The following is a 20746-nucleotide window of genomic DNA, read 5'->3' as shown; positions in this document are numbered from 1 at the left end:
ATACATGTAAAGATTTCGTTTAATATAAATGTTAGATAAATATTAAATTTACAAATTAGTTTATGTTTAAATATTAAAAAAAAGTTATAAATTTTGATTGTAATGTATTTAATATTTTTTAAAATATCTAAAAAAAATTATGTATTAAAAACCAATGCTGCAAAGCAGGATTTTATTTCAAAATTTAAAACCCAAATCATTTAATACATATATGTTGAAGTGGCCATGCATTGAAGGGGCTTAGATTTAGATCCCCATTCAAATTTTGAAATTAAAAATCAAATTTATTTACTGAATTAAATAAATTTATATTTTTAAAAACATATATTATAAAATTGTTTATACAGACGTTAGCCGTTAGTGTCTCTCTCTTGTTTGCTGGCTTTATTGTACCTAAATAAGATCTGCAGTGCCTAAAATTCACCCAAATAGAACAAAAGGAAGCACAACCTAAAGTCTATTGGGTTCAAAATAGGGAGTTTTGTAAGAATTTATTTATTTTAGATATTTAACTTATTCAACTCTAAATTTAATTAGGGTACGTTCCGTAATAAGATTACGAGAATGTAAGATTTTGAAAGTAATGTGACATTATTTTATTTGGTTCATTTGACTAAAATATATGATTCAAATGTTTGGTTAACTGAATTTAAGATTAGCTACAAGTACATTTTACTCAATGATCCTTGTTAGTTCATTTAACATTTTTTAATCTAACTTCCATAAAATTATGGAAATTTGTTACAACCATTATTATTTTTATTATAATTTATATATTAATAAGTAAATATATGATATTGAAATAAATTTATAAATAATAATTATAATAATTAATGAAAAGTGATTTAACACTAACCATAATTATAATTATAACCATAGTTAATATATTAATAAATAAATTATAATAAATTATTTTTTATAATATTCTATTTATAATAATAAATAATTAAATAATAGAATAATAAATTTTATTTTTATATTTATACTATATATATGAGCTTTAACTGGATTGTCAAAACTAATCCGTTAAATTTAAATTTGGTAACTTTATAAATCATTATTTCTCTAAATAACTATATCTCATCCCCTTGTTTTCAACACAATTGAGAAAATCCCTTTTCTAATTTACTTGATTTATAAATAATGTATCAATTTGAAGTTATCTAAAAAATTCCTATCTATAAGAAAATATAAGAAAATGAATTAAGGCATATTTTTAGAATTCGAAATTCAAAATACTTCTTTGAAGTATGGTACAATTATGACTGGAACCGAAACGCTTTAACTTCCATTGATTCACTATTAAGAAAAAAACTATTTTTTAATTAACCTTAAACTTTATTTAATAACAAAAGCCTAAAGTTGATTAAAAAAAGTAAATTAATAAAATATTTAAGATTACCCCCATAACTTAAGATAATCTAATAAATGAACTTAATAATATTACACCTTATATTACACCATCTTGACATTATTTGGTAATGTGAAATTGCGAGATGACCGAAATGTTGACAATTTAAACAATGTAATTTCAATCCGAAATATAACAATACGGACCATTATATTATATTCCACAAACTAAATATCCTTAGAATTGAATATAATTAGGGAATATTAAAATGCTCCATGTAAAATAAAACCAGGAGAAAAAGGAAAGAGAATTCTTGCAGAATCAATGGCAGAGAGATCTTTCATAACCTTAACAGTAATGACTAAGAAGTTCCATTTATTTTTCTTCTTTTGGGACCTTTATAAACAAAAAAGAGTAATTGGCATAAAAATCAACCTTTTTTTCTCTCTTTCAGCTGTGGCAAAAAACAATAAAAGTACGCCCTTTGTTCGTGTCAATTTTCACAAAATAAATAAATATATACTTTTAAGTCCCTATATTTTTTTACATTTGAAATTTATTCTTTTTATTTTTATTTTCAAGATTTTATTTCTTTTACTTTTTAAATTTAAAAATTCAAGTTTAATTGTTAATATTATTAAATTTTTTCTATTAAATTCTTTGTTTTAAAAGAAATCATTCATTTCATAAATGGACCATACAATCTAAGGAATAAAAAAAAGAAACAATATATGGTTGCGGTTGACGGTGAAGGACGAACTTTATCAACACAACAAAAGCTTCAACCTCAGCAAGAAATGAACATTACAACACATTGACAATCGGGTTTTTTTTGTTAAACCCTTTAGTGTGATGTTTTAGAATTAAAAAAATCACTAAGTAGCCATATAACAAAAAAAAAGACAATACTTTAAAGAAAAACAAAAAGAATGACATTATAATAAACTTGGATTTTAAAAAAATAATTTTAATAATTTTAATAATTAGAGTTGCATTTATTAATCCAAAAAACAAAAGGACTAAATTCGAAATATATAAAAAGTACAAAAACTTAAAACATATTCTAACAAAACAAAAATTGAGAAAATTAAAAGATGAATCATAATATTTTATTTGACTTTGTTCTGGTAATATTTGAATGAATTTGATTTTGTTCATACATTCGAAAATCACATTTAATCAATCTTTAATTGAAATTAAGGTAGCCAGTACCAATTTTTTACCAGCACTAGTATGTATCAATACCGATCTATTTCAATGTATTGTTTTGTATTTATCATTATTTTCGAAAATTATTTTATATATGTATATAAAAGATCTTTACAAAAATCAAATAATGAGATTAAATAAATCTCAAATATAAAACAATTATAAAAAATAAAGGAAAAGATTTAAAAAATGTTAGTGGCATGGGTTCAAATCTCACCATATCTAAATTTTAAGATACCAAAAAAAAATCTCATCAATTATATAAAATATTCTTTAATAAGCTTTACAAATGCAATCCTTCATCAAACAAACTCAAAATAAACAAGAAAAAAACTATTTCATAAATTAAACATAAGATCATCTCATACCATGCATATAACAATTCATAATTCAACAAATTTAAAATTATTTTTGGTACAAATAAATAATAAATAATAAATAATTAAATTTAAAATATATTTTAAAATTAAGTTTTTTTTGTACCGGCCAATACACCATATTCCGATCGATACGGGTGAAATCAACTAGTACGATCGGTACCAACCAAAATTTGCACCGGAACAGAATTTAAAGTTTGTTGTTTCGATTTACTACCAGAACAGAATATTTCAACCGATACGGGAATGATATTGACTACCATGATTGAAACTCTTTTTTTATGGTTAAATCACAATTTAGGGTTTGAACTTGGCAACTCTTCTCATATTGATGCTTGAACTTCTTTTTGTCTAAGTTAGATCCTGAACTAGGCAAATGTTCCCATATTGTGACATGAATTTTTTTTATCTAAGTTAATCATTAAAAACCCTAAAATTAGGCCCCACTGTGGGAAAAATTATCAAGTTCAATGTCTAATTTGGACAAAAAAAATTCAAGCCCCAATGAGGGGGAAAATTGCCAAGTTCAAGCCCCAGTTGCCAAATTCAGGACTTAACTTGAATTAAAAAATATTCAAACCCCAATGTGGAAAAGTTATCAAGTTCAGCCCCCAAATTGTGATTTAACCCTTTTTATTATTTAATATTTAATTATTTTTTAAAATTTTATAATATAAAAATAAATTAGTTAAAAGTTTTGAAATACTATACATATATTAAAAAATCAACAAAACAATAAAATCTATAGAACTCAATTGGATTTAAGAAAGAACCTGATAGTCAACTCGAATCATATTAGTCATATTTGTGTTAGAATTTTATCTTCCTCTTATAAATCATAAAAAATAAAGTCGGAATCAAATGTAATTATCGTATAAAATAGTGTATCGCAGCTTTGAATTTTATACAAAAAAATACGCATTGCTCCACAAAGTTGGAGAGAGAAGGTGGTTTTTTATATATTGAGAAACAGGAATCGGCGCTTCTTTTGAAATTGAGAAGGTGAGAGTGAGTTTCCTCTTCCTAATCTTTATTTTATTTTAATCATATTTGTCTGAATGACTTTGTTTTTCATACTGGGTTTTATTTGAAACACATATAGTTATTGTAATCATATAAAGACACTGAACTAATATCTTCTTCTTTTTTTAATTTTGTCTTTATAACGGTAGAACTTCACGAGGTTGTGTCAGATTTTCTTTTCAAAACCAAATCCAAACCTTTATCCCTATTTATTTTAAAGCTTATGCTTTTTTGTTACTGTTCCAAAGCTTTTCACACTTTCCTTCTTTACTTTTCCTTAGTATTTGAAAGCAATGGGGAAGACTACAAGGTGGCTCAAGTCAGTTTTAGGCATGAAAAAGGAAAAAGAAAAAACCCCCATTCAGCATTCAGTTTTATACGACAAGAATGACAAGAAAAGGTGGAGTTTTGCCAAGTCCGGGAAAGATGTCGACGCAAATTCTCAAACCCCATCGGCCGTCACTGATGCCGCTTGGCTTAGGTCCTACTTTGCCGAAACCGAGAAAGTGCAGAACAAACATGCCGTTGCTGTGGCTGCTGCTACAGCAGCTGCAGCCGATGCAGCTATGGCAGCAGCACAAGCTGCCGTCGCAGTCGTCAGGCTGACCAGCAATGCTAGAAATTCTTTCTTGGCTGGAGGGAAGGAGAAGTGGGCAGCTGTTAAAATTCAAGCCGCCTTTAGAGGTTACTTGGTAAGTGGTTTTTTTTTTTTTTTTGGAGGGGGGGGTTGAATTAGGTATATTTGTTGAACTAGAATTTGAATCTTTCTTGCTTACCACATTAAGGAATTGATGACCTTTTGACTAATGGGTCCATTTGTTAAATCTAATTTGCTTATATTTTTTAGTCACGGAAAGCACTTAGAGCATTGAAAGGACTGGTGAGGTTGCAAGCTCTTGTTAGAGGTTATCTTGTGAGGAAGAGGGCTGCCGCAACTCTCCACAGTATGCAAGCTCTTATCCGAGCCCAATCCACAGTCCGATCTCAACGGATGCGCCGCTCCTTCAATAAGGAGAATCGCTACCATTCCGAAAACCAGCCTCGGAAATCGATTGTAAGTAGCATTGTCATAACACTTGAAGTTTTTCTAATGTGTCATTTAGGTGATATTATTCATTTCATTTTCAGGAAAGATTTGATGAATGGAGGAGTGAAATCAATGCGTATGATGACAACCCGAAAATAGTTGAAATCGACACGTTGAAGACAAGATCAAGGTCTCATCGGTTCAACACCGCGTTATCCGAATGCGGGGATGACTTGCCTTATCAAACAATCTCATCACCTCTTCCACGTCTGGTTCCGCCCCGAACATCGTTACCCCATTACCAAAATCTGAATGATTTCGAATGGTGCTTCAGCGGCGGTGACGAATGTAGGTTTGCTACCGCTCACAATACTCCTCGTTTTGGCAATGCAGGTCGGTCCAATGCTCCTACGACACCGACTCAGAGTGTGTGCGGGGACGGATATTTTAGGCCATATTCCAACTTCCCCAACTATATGACCAACACACAATCGTTTAAGGCGAAATTACGATCTTACAGTGCCCCAAAGCAAAGACCAGAATCAGGAGGTGCAAAGAAGAGGCTTTCGCTCAATGAAATAATGGCTGCTAGAAACAGCATAAGTGGAGTTAGAATGAACAAATCATATTACCAAATTCATCATCAATTTTGAATAGGAAACAAAAAAAGATGTGTTTTTTTTTCCTGCTTTGTTATTACAACTTATTGTTTCTGTATATTCTTTGAAATTATATAAAAAAGTTCAAAATCTTAAAAAATCTTAAAAACTATAAATGGGTGTCAAGTTTGTTTGATGGTACTATATTTGGCATTCAGAAGGGTGCAGAGACAGTGGTGTCATATGAGATGAGACAAATTTTAAAGCTCTTCTCAAAGAAAAGACAAAGTGCCTGCCTGGATAATTAATATCAGCTATTTGTTTAATTTAAATTTTGTAAATAAAAAATATTATGCTGGAAGAATTTTGTCATTTTATTTCAATATTGCTAGAGATGGGAAAAGGTACAAAATAAATCCCCAGTTTTTAACCAACACAATCCATTAAACTTCAACTTTTTCTTATTTTGAATTAATTTTATAAAATTGTGGGGTTGAGTCTAGTGTAAACTCGCCCGCCCCAATCTTTTTTATATTTATTATTTCAATTTAACCTCTAAATAAATTTAAGAGTAAATAATCTACTTTGTCACCCAATTTTCTTTAGGTTTTTTTAATATTTTGATCATTTTAAATGAATTTTTATAATTTTATTATTCAACTTTTAGAGTACTTTCGTTTTAATCACCCAAACATTAACTCTTTAACAACAATTAGCTGTATATGTCATATCATGTTTATATTTTCATTTTGGTTATCCAACTTCTAGGTTGTTTTCATTTTGCCCACTCAAATTTTGTTTTCTTTTTAAGTGTTGATTGGAAAAAAAAATCAAAGATTAAAGTGAAAAAGTGGTAGAAACTAAAATACTACACAAAAATGGTCAAATTGTACTTTTTTATCCCATTGTCAAAAATTCTAAATTTATTTTTTTTAATATAGAAAATTTGAATTTTAAAACATCAAAATAAATTAAATAAATTGTTGAAAAATTTTATCCCTTGATAATGTCAACTAATTTGTTACTATGGTATTGAATTAATTAATTTAATCTCCTTCTAAATTTTAAAATTTTATTTTATGTTTCATAATTATCGTTAACAAAATCAACTCAAATAACTAATATTTAATAATTGTCTACAAAACTTAAATTTCTTTTGATTATACAATCTCGAATCTTTCACACTAAGCTAAAAGCAAGGGGAAAAATACTTGTAATTAATTAAATTAATTAATTAAATTAATTGCAATTATTTTTCTTTACTTTTAGCTTAGCATGGAAAATTCATTATCATATAATCAAAAGAAATTTGTGTTTCGTAAACAATTATTAAAGATGAGTTATTTGAGTTAATTTTACTTTGAAAATATAAAATATAATTTAAAATTTTAGAAGGAGATTAAATTAATTAAATTAATTGATTTCAATATTATAATAACAAATTGACTAACACTATCAAAAGATAAAAATTTTCAATAATTTATTTAATTAATTTTGATGTTTTGAAATTTAAAATTTCAATATTGAAAAGAAAAAGAAATTTAGAACTTTTGGCAAGTAGGTAAACAAGTACACTTTGATAAATTTTTTAAAGAATTATTTTAGTTTTATTGTTTTTTCACATTATCCTTAATGTTTTTTTACCCCGATCAATACCTAAAAAAATAAAATTTTTGGGGTGACCAAAATGAAAGCGACCTAAAATGATGTGACATGTACAGTTAACCGCCGTTAGAGATTTAATGCTTGGGTGGCTAAAATTTAAGCATCTTAAAAGTTGGGTGACAAAATTGTAAGGCTTTCATTTTGGGTGTTAGAGATTTAACACTTGGGTGACAAAATTGCGTAACCAAAATGAAAGTGCCCTAAAAAATGAGTGGCTAACTAGGTAGTTTACCCTTAATTTAATTCTATAACTCTCTATCTCACTGCTACCTATCGAAAAAAAAAAACACTCTAATTAACCATTGCTTCATACATTCTCAACGAATATCTTTAAAGTTTGGATAAATTATACTAGTAGTCACCCAATTATTAGTAAATTTCTTTTTTGGTCACCCAACTATAAAAAGTTACAAATGGTCACTCAACAATTAGTATTCTTTTGGTCACCTGGTTATGAAAATTTACAAAATAGTCACCAGCAAGGTAATGGTGGCAGCTTTTAAAATTAGCATAAAAACAATTTCGACCCTCAACATTTATATATTATGTTAATTTAATCTTGATCTTAAAAAATCAACCTCATGTGAGCTGTAACAGTCCGCCCAAAGTAAATCGTATCAATATGTTGTTTGGCGTATAATTGATTAAGCCAAGGTAGAAAAAGTATGAGATTAGTGAATCATCCGTTAAGTGTCTAGGTGGCGTATTGTGTGGATTCGACAATATGCCCTTTTTGTAGAACATCTCGTTGGAATTCGCCATGTGGCAAACTCTAGGGTTTGGCAAACTCTTTTGTAAGACAACCTACCAACCCCAACACTTTGAGTGAACTTGTTAGTTTGTGGAGTGATAGAATTTTTTTTCTGTATTTTAATAAGAAAACGACGGCTTGGTAGAGCTTAGTTGAAATATAGTTGGAATTGAACTAGAATACTATTGATGACAACTTGATATGTTTAGGTAGTTGAATGACTTGTTTTATTGTACAAGTAATGTTTTACTACTCACTAAACTGATTAGTTGTAGTAGTTATGTTTGGTAGATAATTAGGCAAGCTTGTTCTTGAGATACAGGGATATAGTGGGATTTTCTGACCCTCCCACTAAGCTTTGTCCCCGCTGTCTGTGTTATATAAGGATGTCGATAACTGACATGTTTCACCTTTGTTTTTCTATGAGTTATTCCCTAAGTCTTTGAAAATTTTTAAGTTATTTTTGGTAGAGAAGACGAGGGAGGTTTCCAGTAGCTAGTAAAATGTCATTGATAAGTACCAGCTTACTGGTAATTCCTAGAAAACCCTTAGGGTGACGTCGAGGGAATTTACGTTTTCGCATTAACGCAAGCATGATTAAATTCTAGTAGGAAAATAGTATAATGATTATAATTGTTTCTTATTTAACTCTAGAAGCTAGTGAAGATCTGAGCAATCAAGGCAAATAACCAATAGAGTAGATTCTGTTTTGAAGATTTTTGGTGAGTTCCCTTTAAGCTATGAAAATTTTATGATATGTAGGTTGTGTACGATAAGTCGTCTCTTTTGTAGATGGGTCGTTGTGTTATGTCTGGTTGTGAGTGTAATCAACTAGTGTGTATGAATGAGTATGGCCATTGTCGATGTAAAGTACCCTCATTGTTGTACTAGCCCAGTACCAGTCAACTTGTGATATGTGAAAACATGCAAAGAAAATTTGTTTGTGATGTCTCCGATAGGGTAGTTATGTTGCAAACCAGATTGGCAGATCACAGCTTGACCTTGTGGAAGAACACGTGTTCAATTTAACAAGGACATTATGGTGAATACAAATATGAAAATGATAGATATGTGATTCTGATTTTGAAATGTAGGTCTGAAGCTGGCACAATGATGGGTCATAGGTAAACCATTATGATTGTGAGATGTAAGTATAAGTTGGTGGTATGTGTCTGCTTGGGTACTATGGGTATTATGTTTAAATTGGTGAAGTGTTGTCGTCAGAGACCGCGACTGATGAATCGACATATTGTGTCTGTAAGAATACGTCATATGAAAATGTCTGTATTTCTCATGAGTGTCGTGCTTGTGGATTATCAATGTTCTTGTATTCTTTTTATTTCTATTTGGAACTCACTAAGTTCAAATGAACTTACTCTGTTACTTTTCTTTCTCAGGCATTTTGTTGAAAAAGAAGATTAGTAGACGGGGACTACGCTAGAGCTGCATCTGCAAGTGAGCCATTTGTTTATTTTTATATCATACATGTAAATTTTGTATAGGTGGCGTATAAATCTGTTTTGTAATAAACTTTTGTAATTATCTTATTTTCTAGTTGATTGCCAAGCTGATTTTTCACTATTTATGCAAAAATATCGAAAATTTACCAAATTATGAAAAATTATTATAAAATAACTAAAATTCAAAAGGTTTCATTAATTAAATTCAAACTAATTATTTATAATAAAACTATAAAATTCGACATAAATTACTTAGAAACTTCATGAATTAGTGCTCAAAAGGTGCTGAAAAAGTCTATATATTTTAGTGTTTCCAAATACCCTGCGTGAAGGGCTATAAATAGCTGAGGAGTGGGCACTCAGAGGGAATTCTTCTCATTTTTTATTCATTTTCTTCTTTTTTTCATCTTCTTCTTGGGTTGCTTTGAAGAAGCGATAGTTATAGGAAGCTCTGCATGGAGTGTTGAACATGAGATTTGAGGCAGAAAACTAGAGATTTCAGTAATCTGGTAAGGTTCTTAGTCCTTCGGTATACATAGGATTTAAAAAATCAAGTTAAAGATTTTCAGAAACCTTTTTAAGGGTTCTGCATATTTCTGGAAAATTGATTTTTAAGCAATATTGAGTTTAACTTATGATTTTAGCTATAATGCTTAACTGCCAAGAGAATGGAAGCTTTGACATTTAAAAAAGCTAAGCATAGGGGGAAAAGAAACATCAAGTGAGTTTCTATACTCCATTCTATGATATTGTATATTGGCATAAAACTGTGTTGAGTCCAAGATGAGTTCTAAGATGATGTATGATCTCTGTTGTTTGAAAATTTTATGTATGCATGAGGTTGAGTAGGTAATTGAGTATCCACAAGTGAGTCGGTATACATAGAATGATTATAATAATAAATATATAAGTTTGGCGTGCTCCATGTCTGTGCCTGTATCCTTATGAATTGTGTAGTATAGATGGAAAGGTATTGATGGGGTAGATGAAGTTAGGATTGGGTGAATGATTTGGGAAATTGAGTTTCCGTTTATCACAATTCGATGTTGCTAGGTGAAAATCGTGATATGCGATGCTCTGGGCCTTGTGGAAGGGACACTATGGTGTTTGAACATCAATGTTAGAAATGGCGAAATGGAGGAATGGGTGAATGGATAGGGAAATGGAATTTCTATCAAATTCTGCAATCTAGTGTTGCTAGGTGCAAACCGTGATTTGCGAAACTTTGGGCCTTGCAGAGGGGACACTATGGTGTTCAAGGATCAAGGTTAAATATGAAACATAATGATATCGACTAACTTACTAGATCAACATTATGATGACGGTTATTAGGTTTCATAGAGCAACACCACGACGGCAGTCAATAAGCTTTATGGGGCGACACCGCAACAACGGTAAAGTTCTTTGGGGCGACCCCTTAAGAAGGTTTAAGGTGTAAGACCATGGCTCGACTATGGTAACCAATGGAGTCTGTTAGGACGTAAAATATGGAAAATGTTGTGTAAGACCATAGCTCAGTTATGGCAAGTGAGATAGTCTGATGGGATATTAAAAGCGAAATAGTCCGCCGGGACATTAAAAGTGAGATAATCCATCAGGACATTAAAAGTGGGATAGTCCATCAAGAAATTAAAAACGAGATAGTCTGTCTAGAAATTTAAAGTGAGATAGCTTATCGAGACATTAAAAACAGGTAGACCATCGGGACACTAAAAGCAGGGTAGTTTTTCAGGATGATAATGTAAAAAGTCACGCAAACGAGGGAAATAGGGTTAGACGAAAAATAAAAGTGTTGGCAAGTAATAACTAGCTAGCGAGTTTGAGGAATCAGTCGAAAAAGGTAAATTAATAGAAACGGGAAAGGTCTGCCAAAATGGTAGGAAAAAAGTTGGTAGGGCATAGGGTGATAACCCAGCTATAACCAATTATGTAAATAATTTTTCGATAATGCCTAACATATAAACAAATGGAGGGTTTTATCTGTGGATCACGGGTAAGGAATAGCCATTAAAAACCGCCATTAGAACCATCAGAAGGTGTTTAATGGAATTACGTATGTTAGAGGTTCAATCATAAGTACCTCGAATGAACTACTTGGTAAAAAGGGGCTAGTTAGAACCCATTGATAGGAAAATTTACCAAGAAGGTTAATTCAAGTGACAAATATGTCTGTTAGAACTATTCTTCTTTGAGGGAAAACCTAGTATGAGAGTGTCCGCTATAGAGTTAGTTTCATAAGGAACCATCGTATAAGGAAGAATGTGAACTCGAATGATTAATAGTCTGCTAGGAACGATAAGCTAAAATGGTCTAATACAAACATAATTGATGCGTCTTAAAAGCAAGGTATCGCAATTAGGGCTGTTTACAAGGGAGTAACCCAAACAACATTTCAACCCAAGTGTAGGGTAGAAGTGGAAATGATGAAATAAGGTTAAGTCCACCAGTGTGGCATGGGCCTTTCAAGTAGGCCTTATGAGTAGAATGTCAGTTTATCCGCTAAAGCTATGGTGTGTTTACGAGCCAGGATAAAACTAAGGGAATAAAATATGATATGGGCAAGGAAAAGTGAGAATTCGCAAGGATGATAAATTATCTAGAATCCATCAGAATTGGTTTAATAGTCATAAGTTGACTAGGTAACCATCGCTTAGCGATCAAACAACTATTAAAGAAAGGCAAAAGTCGAGCATAAGTTTAACACTCCAAAATCATCTAAACGAAACATGAAGTAGTGTGTTCGGTTCTTTTTTATTTAAAACCCTTACAAGATAGGGTTTATTTTTGAGGAATACAGTAAAGAAACTCACTAGGTTCATTCGAACTTACAAGGGTTTTGACTTGTTTTTGCAGGATTCGCGGGATAAGGAACTCAAGAAGGGACTAGGCCAGATCGTGTTAGATCAAGGATCATCGCGAGTAAGGTTCCATGCGCAAAGGAATGGGGTACTTCCAAAGGTTTCGCCTCGGCGAGTGACATATTGTGATTAAGTGGGTTGTTAGAATTTAATCTTTTAAGATAGTCAAATAAAGTTTGGTTTAAGATTCCTGTTGTAGAAATATTTGTAATAAAGTAATAAAGCCAGTTAGCAAAATTTTCTGACTAAAGTATTAGAGCAAACTGGTCTAATTGTGACACTCCATCCCTGGACTTGGCGATTGGGTTGGGTAAGGGCGTTACACAAACAATCAATTTAATCATCAACATGCATTTCAATAACTCTTAGCACTAATCTCCCAATCAACCAATGGAAATTTAGTTCAACATGGCATCCAATAAGCAAACAACCTTTTCAAACATAGAAATTAACTAAGCAAATTTAACACAAGTTTAGAAATGCTTAGTTATATGTTGAAGCTCAATTCCAGAAATGGATAATGCAACGATGTCCATGCTACATCATCTTCAACCAAAAAGAGAAAAGTGTACAATAAAAATGTAAAGTGTTTAATGAAAAATATGAAAAATCTCATTAACTTCTCTGAAAATTAACTAAAGCTAATCTAATTCCCTTTTTAGTTCTCTCTAATTCTGATACAAGGTGTGATTTTATATTAATGAGCTAAAAAACTCTTTTGCCCTCACTAAAAATTAGCTTTCTAAAGGTTGGAAATGCCTTTGAGAGTAATCGTCAATCAAAAATAAATATTAAGCGATGTACCTCCAATATCGTGACATCACGACATAAAGAAGGAGTTCTCCCAAACTTGGTTCAAAGTGTCAAAGTCGCAACCTTAAGGTCCTTATGTCACGACTTAATGAACCTATGTTGTGGCTTCAGCTTTTCCATGTTGCGACCTCACTCATGTTGGAATCTAGTGCCTTTAGTGTAGTATTTTCCTCTAAGTATACTTGTATTTTTCGAACAATTTGGTTTAATAAACTATCCATTGATTACATTAATAGTCTTTGTATATTGTCTTCAATGTTTTTGCACATAAAGCAAAATGAAAGCAAATATTGACTAACTAGTTATCTAATGTTTAACTAATATTAAGCGGTATTACGTGGTCAAGTTGTAATACGAAAAGACAAATTGTATTAGTAGATAAACCTAAACATGTCTTTAGTCTAATTAAAAATGAGAAAACTGATTGAAAGATTGATATGTCATCTATCAAGTCCAACTGTAGAGATGTTTTGTCTTGACCATCGGTGCAAATGGTTCCTAGAAGATGGAGACATAGATGTGACTGACTGGACTGATAGTATATCATACATGAGCCAAGTAGAATAGATCTTAGATCCATTTATAGATTTATTCACTTGTGGTGTTCATAGTCTGACATACCTTAATCATGAGTGGATGATGAACTATGTATGTGTGATTCATATACTTCGATGTAAACAAATGTTTGAGTTAAAATATATAATGAATCAAAAGCTGGTGCATTGGGTATACTACTCTACAATATGTTGTATCATTTAAAATAGTGGAATTCATAGCCCAACTAATCGGTAAATGATATCCTCTAATCGGCATTACATGATAGATGAAAAGTAAACATGGACACGGTCGTTTATCTTTGTGATAAATGACTTGATTATTATTTGATAGTAATTGAGTTTTTATAAAGATGTAATGGTTACCATGAGATAAAATAAGATTATATTGGGAGAACGAATTTAACCAAAAGAGATTAAGGATATCATATAAAAGTAACACATTTATGGCAATACCATTGGATGAACACTTGTGAAGTAGCTTTCAGAATGATATGTAATTAGGGAAAGCTCAGTCACGATACTATAGTAAAATAATTCCATGAATAAAAAATTTATAAATTAATGGGTAAAAATATATTTAGTTATTATGAATTTGTTGAATAAAGAAATTTATTAATTTATAATTAAGGAAATTAAAATTTTATATAAAAAAAAGTCTATAGTCCTTCAAATTCCAACTTCTTTATGCCTTGCCAACCTCCAGTTTCATTTTTTATTCTTTCTTGTAAGCTACGGCATCAATAACAAGACCATTTCAAAACCAAAATGTAACTTCTGTGTTGAATCCAATTATTTAAAAAAAAAACCAGATTGATTTGTAGTTAACTATTCCTAGTAGACATTTAAATTTTGATATATACATATTGTTTTTAAAGTTATTGTAGTGACAACTATGCTTTGAAGAATTAAAAAAACTTAATTAAATCTTTCTCAATTTTTTACATTCAATTGAGTTTTTAAACTGACAAATTTAATTAATGAAATCCTTTGACCAACATTGACCATTAGAAACTAATAATAACAATAACATGGCCTAAAAATAAAAAAATTATTTTGAAAAACAGAATGAACGTGGATATATCATTTTCCAAGTCCATTTAAATTTGGACATCTATATGTCCAGATTCATTCTGGATTTATTAAAAAAATTAAAACTTTTAAACTCATTAGAAATTATAAATAAAACATTAAATTTACGAGGATAATCCTTTTCAAACAAAATTTTCATTTAGTTGAATTTAAAAGCATTCAAATTTTTTTTCACTTAATTATTTCAACATATTTTAAATTTAAAAGCATTTAGTTAAATTTCCATTTTCTTATATTTCAATTGAAAATGTTGTGTTTTAATTTTGAATATATTTATATGAAAAATTAATTGATTTAAAATACCAATGAGAATGTTTGTTAGGTAATCCCTCTTGTTAATGTGCTTTTGAAGAAAGAAAGAAATAACCCAACGTAATAACTCCTTTCGTTTCTCTAGTTTTAATTAACTCATTAATGTCCCATTTATATGCAATTTATGATTTTTTATATTTTATAATTACTTCATAAATTTTATCATTTTAATTAATTTATATTTTTAATAATGTTTTCTCATAATTTCATAATGAATCTGGACATATAAGGTGTCTAGACTCAAATAAATATGGACAACCATATATTTAGGTTCATTCTAGAATTATTTTTAATTTTTTTTTATTTTTACCAATGCGGAGTGTTGCTATTAGTTTCTAATAGTCAATGTTGGTCAAATGATCTCATTGGTTAAAATTATCAATTCAAAGATTCAATTAAGTGCAAAAGACTGAGAAGAACTTAATTGATTTTTTTTAATACTTTGAGGGCTTTTTATAGTATTAAGCATTTCTTAACTTTAATTTTATATATTTGAGTTTCATTAAAAGCTCAATTATTATTATTCAATTTAAATGTTTTTGACACATTAAAAATCATATAAAAGAAGTAAAAATTAGCAAAATAGTAAAACCCAGCTTCAATTTGACTAATGAATCTAGAAATTTAGCGATGTTTAAAGAATGTAAACGCCACTAAATCCACTCCTTTTTGCAGTAAAAACTGCTACATGTCTAACTTATATTGTTTCAACCAAGAAAACGCTGCTAAACTAAACAAATTGCGTTATTATATTGAGAAAAAAAAGGAATAATGATAAACTTAGTCCTCAATTTTTACATTTTTATCAATTTGATCCTTATTTTTTTTGAGCTAAATTTGGTCATAATTTTTAAAAAAGAATTGAATTTGACGATCAACCTTTCAAAAAGAGTCAAGTTGCTATTTCTTTAACGGAAATACTAAGTAAAATATTAAATTTTAAACATGACTATTTGCATGGTAAGTCACGAGTACTTCATGCTATTTTTAAATTTTTATGAACTTTTTTATAATTATTATTTTTGAATATTTTTTTATTTTTTAAATTAATTGTTGATGTGACATATAATAGAATTGTGTTGTGTTAACATGAAGAACACATGAACTGCCATGTGGGTCGTCACAACAAAATTGTTAAAAAAATTAAAATTTTAGTTAGCGTTTCTATTAAAAACCAATTTAACTTTTTTTATTAAGATTAATGGCTAAATCTAGTTAAAAAATAATAAAAATAAAATTAGCAAAAAAATTTAAATTTATAGTTAACCCTTGAAAGAAATTAGTGGCATTTGTAGCCTTTCTTGCGAAACAGCACCCTGAAACTTTTTTCTTATTTTTCAATATTTTTTGGCTAGTTTTAGCTGTGTTAAAAGTATTTGAATTTAAATTAGTATAAAAAGAACATAATTTTAGAATTCAAAACAGTTTATATTAAGACTTATCATTTGAATGAGTTTAAAGTTTAATAAACCCATAATTATACTAAAAATCATATATATTATTTAATAATTCATCCGTCCAGACTATATATTAAAATAAGACATAATGATAAATTTAGTTTTTGATGTTTATATTTTTTGCCAATTTGACGCTTACTTTTTTTTTAGTTAAATTTAGTCACTAATCTTTCAAAAAGTAGTGAAATTGTTTTTTTAACGAAAATGCTAATTAACACATTAAATTTTTTTAATGATGTTGGCATGGTAACTTACATAGCAGTCCATGTGTGCTTCATGCTGACATAATACTATTTATCTTGTATCTTATGTAAACAAATAATTTAATAATTATATAACATTAAAAAATAATAAAATAACTCAAAAAAATATAAAAATTTATAAGAATTCAAAAAAGTAACATGAAATATACGTGGATTGCCATGTAGACTACTATGCTTAAAAATTTAACATTTTAGTTAATATTTCCGTTAAAAAAATAACAATTCTACTTTTTTTGAAAGGTTGATGGTCAAATTCGACTCTTTTTAAAAAATTGAGGGCCAAAATTAACTAAAAAAAAAATAAAGGCCAAATTGACAAAAGATATAAACATTAAGGGCCAAATTTATCATTATGCCTTAAAATAAAATGAAACACTTCATTTGTAATAAATTAGCTTCTAATGTCATATCCCATGTGATTTTACGTGTTTAATATTTAATTAATTTTTAATATTATTCTTTTAATTGTAGTAATCAATGTAAACTAATATGTTTTATTTAAATTATTGATTATAATTAAAATATATTAACTTATCAATTCAAATATTATAATAGAAAATTTTTAAATAATAATTAAAGCATTTTTAACATATTCAACATACAATATATTTTTACTTTATATAATCAATGCAAAGTAACATTATTCAAGATAATAACTAATTAACTCTAATATTAATTAAGTGATAATTAATATTCTTAGAATTCTATCCAATAACTCTATTTTACATCAATAAAATTATCACAACTTTTATTTTAATCAAAATTTTTTAAACTAATAATGGTAAATTATAATTATAATTATCACAATTTTTCCTTATATTTTATGCTTAGAGTTTTATTCAAGTAATAACTCTATTTTAAAATTAGCACAAACTTTTTTAATTAATAATTGTAATTTAAATTCTAATTATTTTTAAATGTAAATTTAGTAATATGATGAATAATAAATAGTATTATGGTCAGTTCAAAAGTTTTTCCAAACTTGTGTTGTTAATATATATATTATAGATTAGTGCATTTATTGAGTAATATTTAATGTTAAATCTTATTATAGTGGGATCCTTTTTAAATCTACAAGTGTAGTTAGACGATAAAATTAGGAGACTATAGTTATTTGATCAAACAAGTTGAAAATTTAAAAATTGTGTTGGTGTCCTCAAAACCTATTAAATCAATTACTGCATACGTTTTTTGAAATAAAATATTCTTTTTCTTTAATGTTGAAACTAGTTAAAGGGGTTAAAAGGTAAATTCACGTTTCTTAATACAAATCCTATGTGACATGATTAATGGTAGATTGATGTTTTTGTTTCTCCTTTTTTATTTTAACTATTCTTGAGACCATACAATTTGGGGAGAAAAACAACAGGCTCCTGCTATAGGCGGTGAATGACAAGCTCCGTCAACACAACAAATGTTTCAATCTCAGCATTAACGGACATTATGACATGTTGACAATTGACTCTGTCACAACTCAAACACGACATATTTGAAGTGATTGGAAGCAATTAATATAATAAAGAAATCAACCTCAAATGATCCAAAGCAATAGGTAAAAATCGGCAAAAGAATCAAGCATCCACCAAACTAGAGATGATGACGACAAAACCATCTCTAAAATCACATGCAAAAGCAAGACTGAAAAACATGCTACAAGAGCAAAATGAAAAATAAACTAAAAAGCATATAAAATTTAAGACAACACAGGTTTTAACTGACTCGTGAAATTATTTATTATTTTGAAATATTCATAAAACATAAACGGATTAAGAAGCCACAAAGAGCCATCCACTTTCTAAGAGAAACTATTAGTGGGCGATGAAGTTTCAACAATAACAGACATTATTATCTATCCATCACAACATGTGAAGATAGGAAAGATACTTTTTAAAATAGAACTTGAAATTGAAAAGAGTGAGTGAAGGAAGAAAGGAAAGAAAAATAAAATAGATGTTAGTAAGTTGAATTTATGTAAATTTGATGGAAGCACCTCATAATGAATAGGTTGAAGGTGAAGTCGATAGTTTAGTATTATTTCATTTTATGTTTGAGAAAGACGTTGGCTATGGGTATGGGTATTAAATATTAAAAAAGCTTAATTAACAAGTATGTCTCTTCTGATTCAAGCACTGAGGAGAAAAGAGCTCGTAAAACGAGTAGGAACATGTAGCTACAATGTGTTTGGTTTAAAGGCTAATGCTTTCGTCACCTTGATCTCTTTTCAATAAAAAAAAAACGTTGGGGTTTGAGAAAGGGTGTTGGGCTTCTCATTACTATAATTTAATCTTTTGGATTTGAAAATTCGAATTTACATTTAGCATAAATTAGATTAGGTGACCCCACTAATCATGTGATTTCCACTATTTCTTTATATTATTATCATTTTGGCATTTTGCTAAGATCAACACTTGCCTTTTTATTCTTTCAAATTTTAATTTCACTTTATTACAATCTTATTTTCTTATTGTTCAAGCTTTAATTTATATTTAGTGTACTAGTAATAAATTTTTTTAATTCGATATTGTTGTCAGAGCATACGAATGTGAGTCCAAGCGAGTTGAAGTTAGCTTATCTTCCTATTTAATAGTGGAAAAGAGTTATGAATAATTTTAAATTTTGTATAAAAAATAATATTAAATTATCTTATTTAAAGTAATTAATATAGTCAATTACAAAAAATAATTTTTTGAATAAGTTTCACTAATATAATCCTCAATAAATAAACAACAAAAAAATCTTATATTATGCATATAACAATCCACATTTCAACAAATAAATATTAAATAATATTATATTTTAAAATTCATTTTTTTAGGGACTAGAAAAATCGACCAATTAAACTAGTACTGACTGAAATTTACCTTAAAATAAAACCCTAAGATTGTTCTAATTTACTACCGAATCATAGGCATAAGGTTCCATTGTGATAAAAGTAATAAAATTTTTTAATGAAGTGTGATTTGCTTACCAATTAATATTAACAATGCACCAATCAAAAATCCTTCCAATAAGAGGTTAACTTTACGCTAAATAATCTCCATTTCATACAAAACTTAAATTCTATTTCTGAGAAGAAATTTATAATGAAGATTCCGTAACGTAAGGCAACTGGTAAGCAAACAGGCCTATTAGCTCAGCTGGTTAGAGCGTTGTGCTAATAACGCGAAGGTCGTAGGTTCGAGACCTGCATGGGCCATATTTTCATTGGTTTTTTGTTTCATTTCGGCTCAATGGTGGGTTTCTTAACAATCCCTATTATATTCTATTAGAATATATATGTATTTATTGTTTTATTTTTAATTGTATATAAGTAATGAAGTAGGTTAAAGACATATAATATTTTAATAATTGAACAACTTATGGATCCATGCTTTCTAATCTTTAAATTTTTTATTAATTTTTTCTATCTTATAAGTGAATTAAATACTAATGTTATTTTGACTTCTAAAATTATATCATTTATATTTTGCATGTTAACATTTTTGCTTTCATATGTTGTTTTAATTCATATTATTAATAAAATAATTATAATTATTTTTTTATCTGTTTAAACATTATATTAATAATCTATCACATTGGGAGTGGGTGATACTTAGCAGATCTGAGATTTTCTTTATTTCTTTGTGATTCTGCCTTTTTTTTTGTTTTGTTTTAAGGCTTAGGGCAAGACTGTATGCCTAGGACCAAACACTCGTTTTTTCAGTTTGTTTTTTTTTCTTTTAAAGGCTTAGGGCCAGACTGCATGCCTAGGTATTTAATTTGTTGACTTATTTGACTAGAACTTTCTTCATGTGATGTTTACATAAGGCACTACACCAAAACAGGCTTTTAGCGGCATCTTTTGTGGCGTTTGGACAACAAACGCCGCTACAAATCGAGCATTAGAGGCGCTTAGCATAAAATGCCGTTAAAGATCTAGCATTAGTGGTGCTCAT

General features: G+C 28.9%; 1 protein-coding gene and 1 non-coding gene across 2 annotated transcripts; both read left to right on the top strand.

Annotated features, from left to right (window-relative positions):
* The first annotated feature begins 3932 nt into the window (after positions 1 to 3932).
* Positions 3933 to 5704, top strand: LOC107943047 (protein IQ-DOMAIN 14). The gene is made up of 3 exons (XM_041089751.1): positions 3933 to 4652; positions 4808 to 5014; positions 5089 to 5704. The coding sequence occupies exons 1-3, from the start codon at positions 4254 to 4256 to the stop codon at positions 5638 to 5640; spliced, it is 1158 nt and encodes a 385-aa protein (XP_040945685.1). The 5' UTR covers positions 3933 to 4253; the 3' UTR covers positions 5641 to 5704.
* Positions 5705 to 19933: 14229 nt separating this feature from the next.
* On the top strand, positions 19934 to 20007 carry TRNAI-AAU (transfer RNA isoleucine (anticodon AAU)). The gene has a single exon. It is a non-coding gene; the product is annotated as a tRNA-Ile (tRNA).
* The last annotated feature ends 739 nt before the right edge of the window (positions 20008 to 20746 follow it).

This window comes from Gossypium hirsutum, chromosome D03, assembly GCF_007990345.1.
Source record: "Gossypium hirsutum isolate 1008001.06 chromosome D03, Gossypium_hirsutum_v2.1, whole genome shotgun sequence".
NCBI classification, from domain to species: domain Eukaryota; kingdom Viridiplantae; phylum Streptophyta; class Magnoliopsida; order Malvales; family Malvaceae; genus Gossypium; species Gossypium hirsutum.
This window is presented reverse-complemented; position numbering and strand designations above follow the sequence as displayed.

Excerpts from the sequence above, each read along its gene's own strand:
- LOC107943047 (XM_041089751.1), top strand. The coding sequence starts at position 4,254 with ATGGGGAAGACTACAAGGTGGCTCAAGTCAGTTTTAGGCATGAAAAAG. Across the intron at positions 4,653-4,807 it reads CCGCCTTTAGAGGTTACTTG|TCACGGAAAGCACTTAGAGC; the intron begins GTAAGTGGTTTT and ends TATATTTTTTAG. Across the intron at positions 5,015-5,088 it reads ACCAGCCTCGGAAATCGATT|GAAAGATTTGATGAATGGAG; the intron begins GTAAGTAGCATT and ends TTTCATTTTCAG.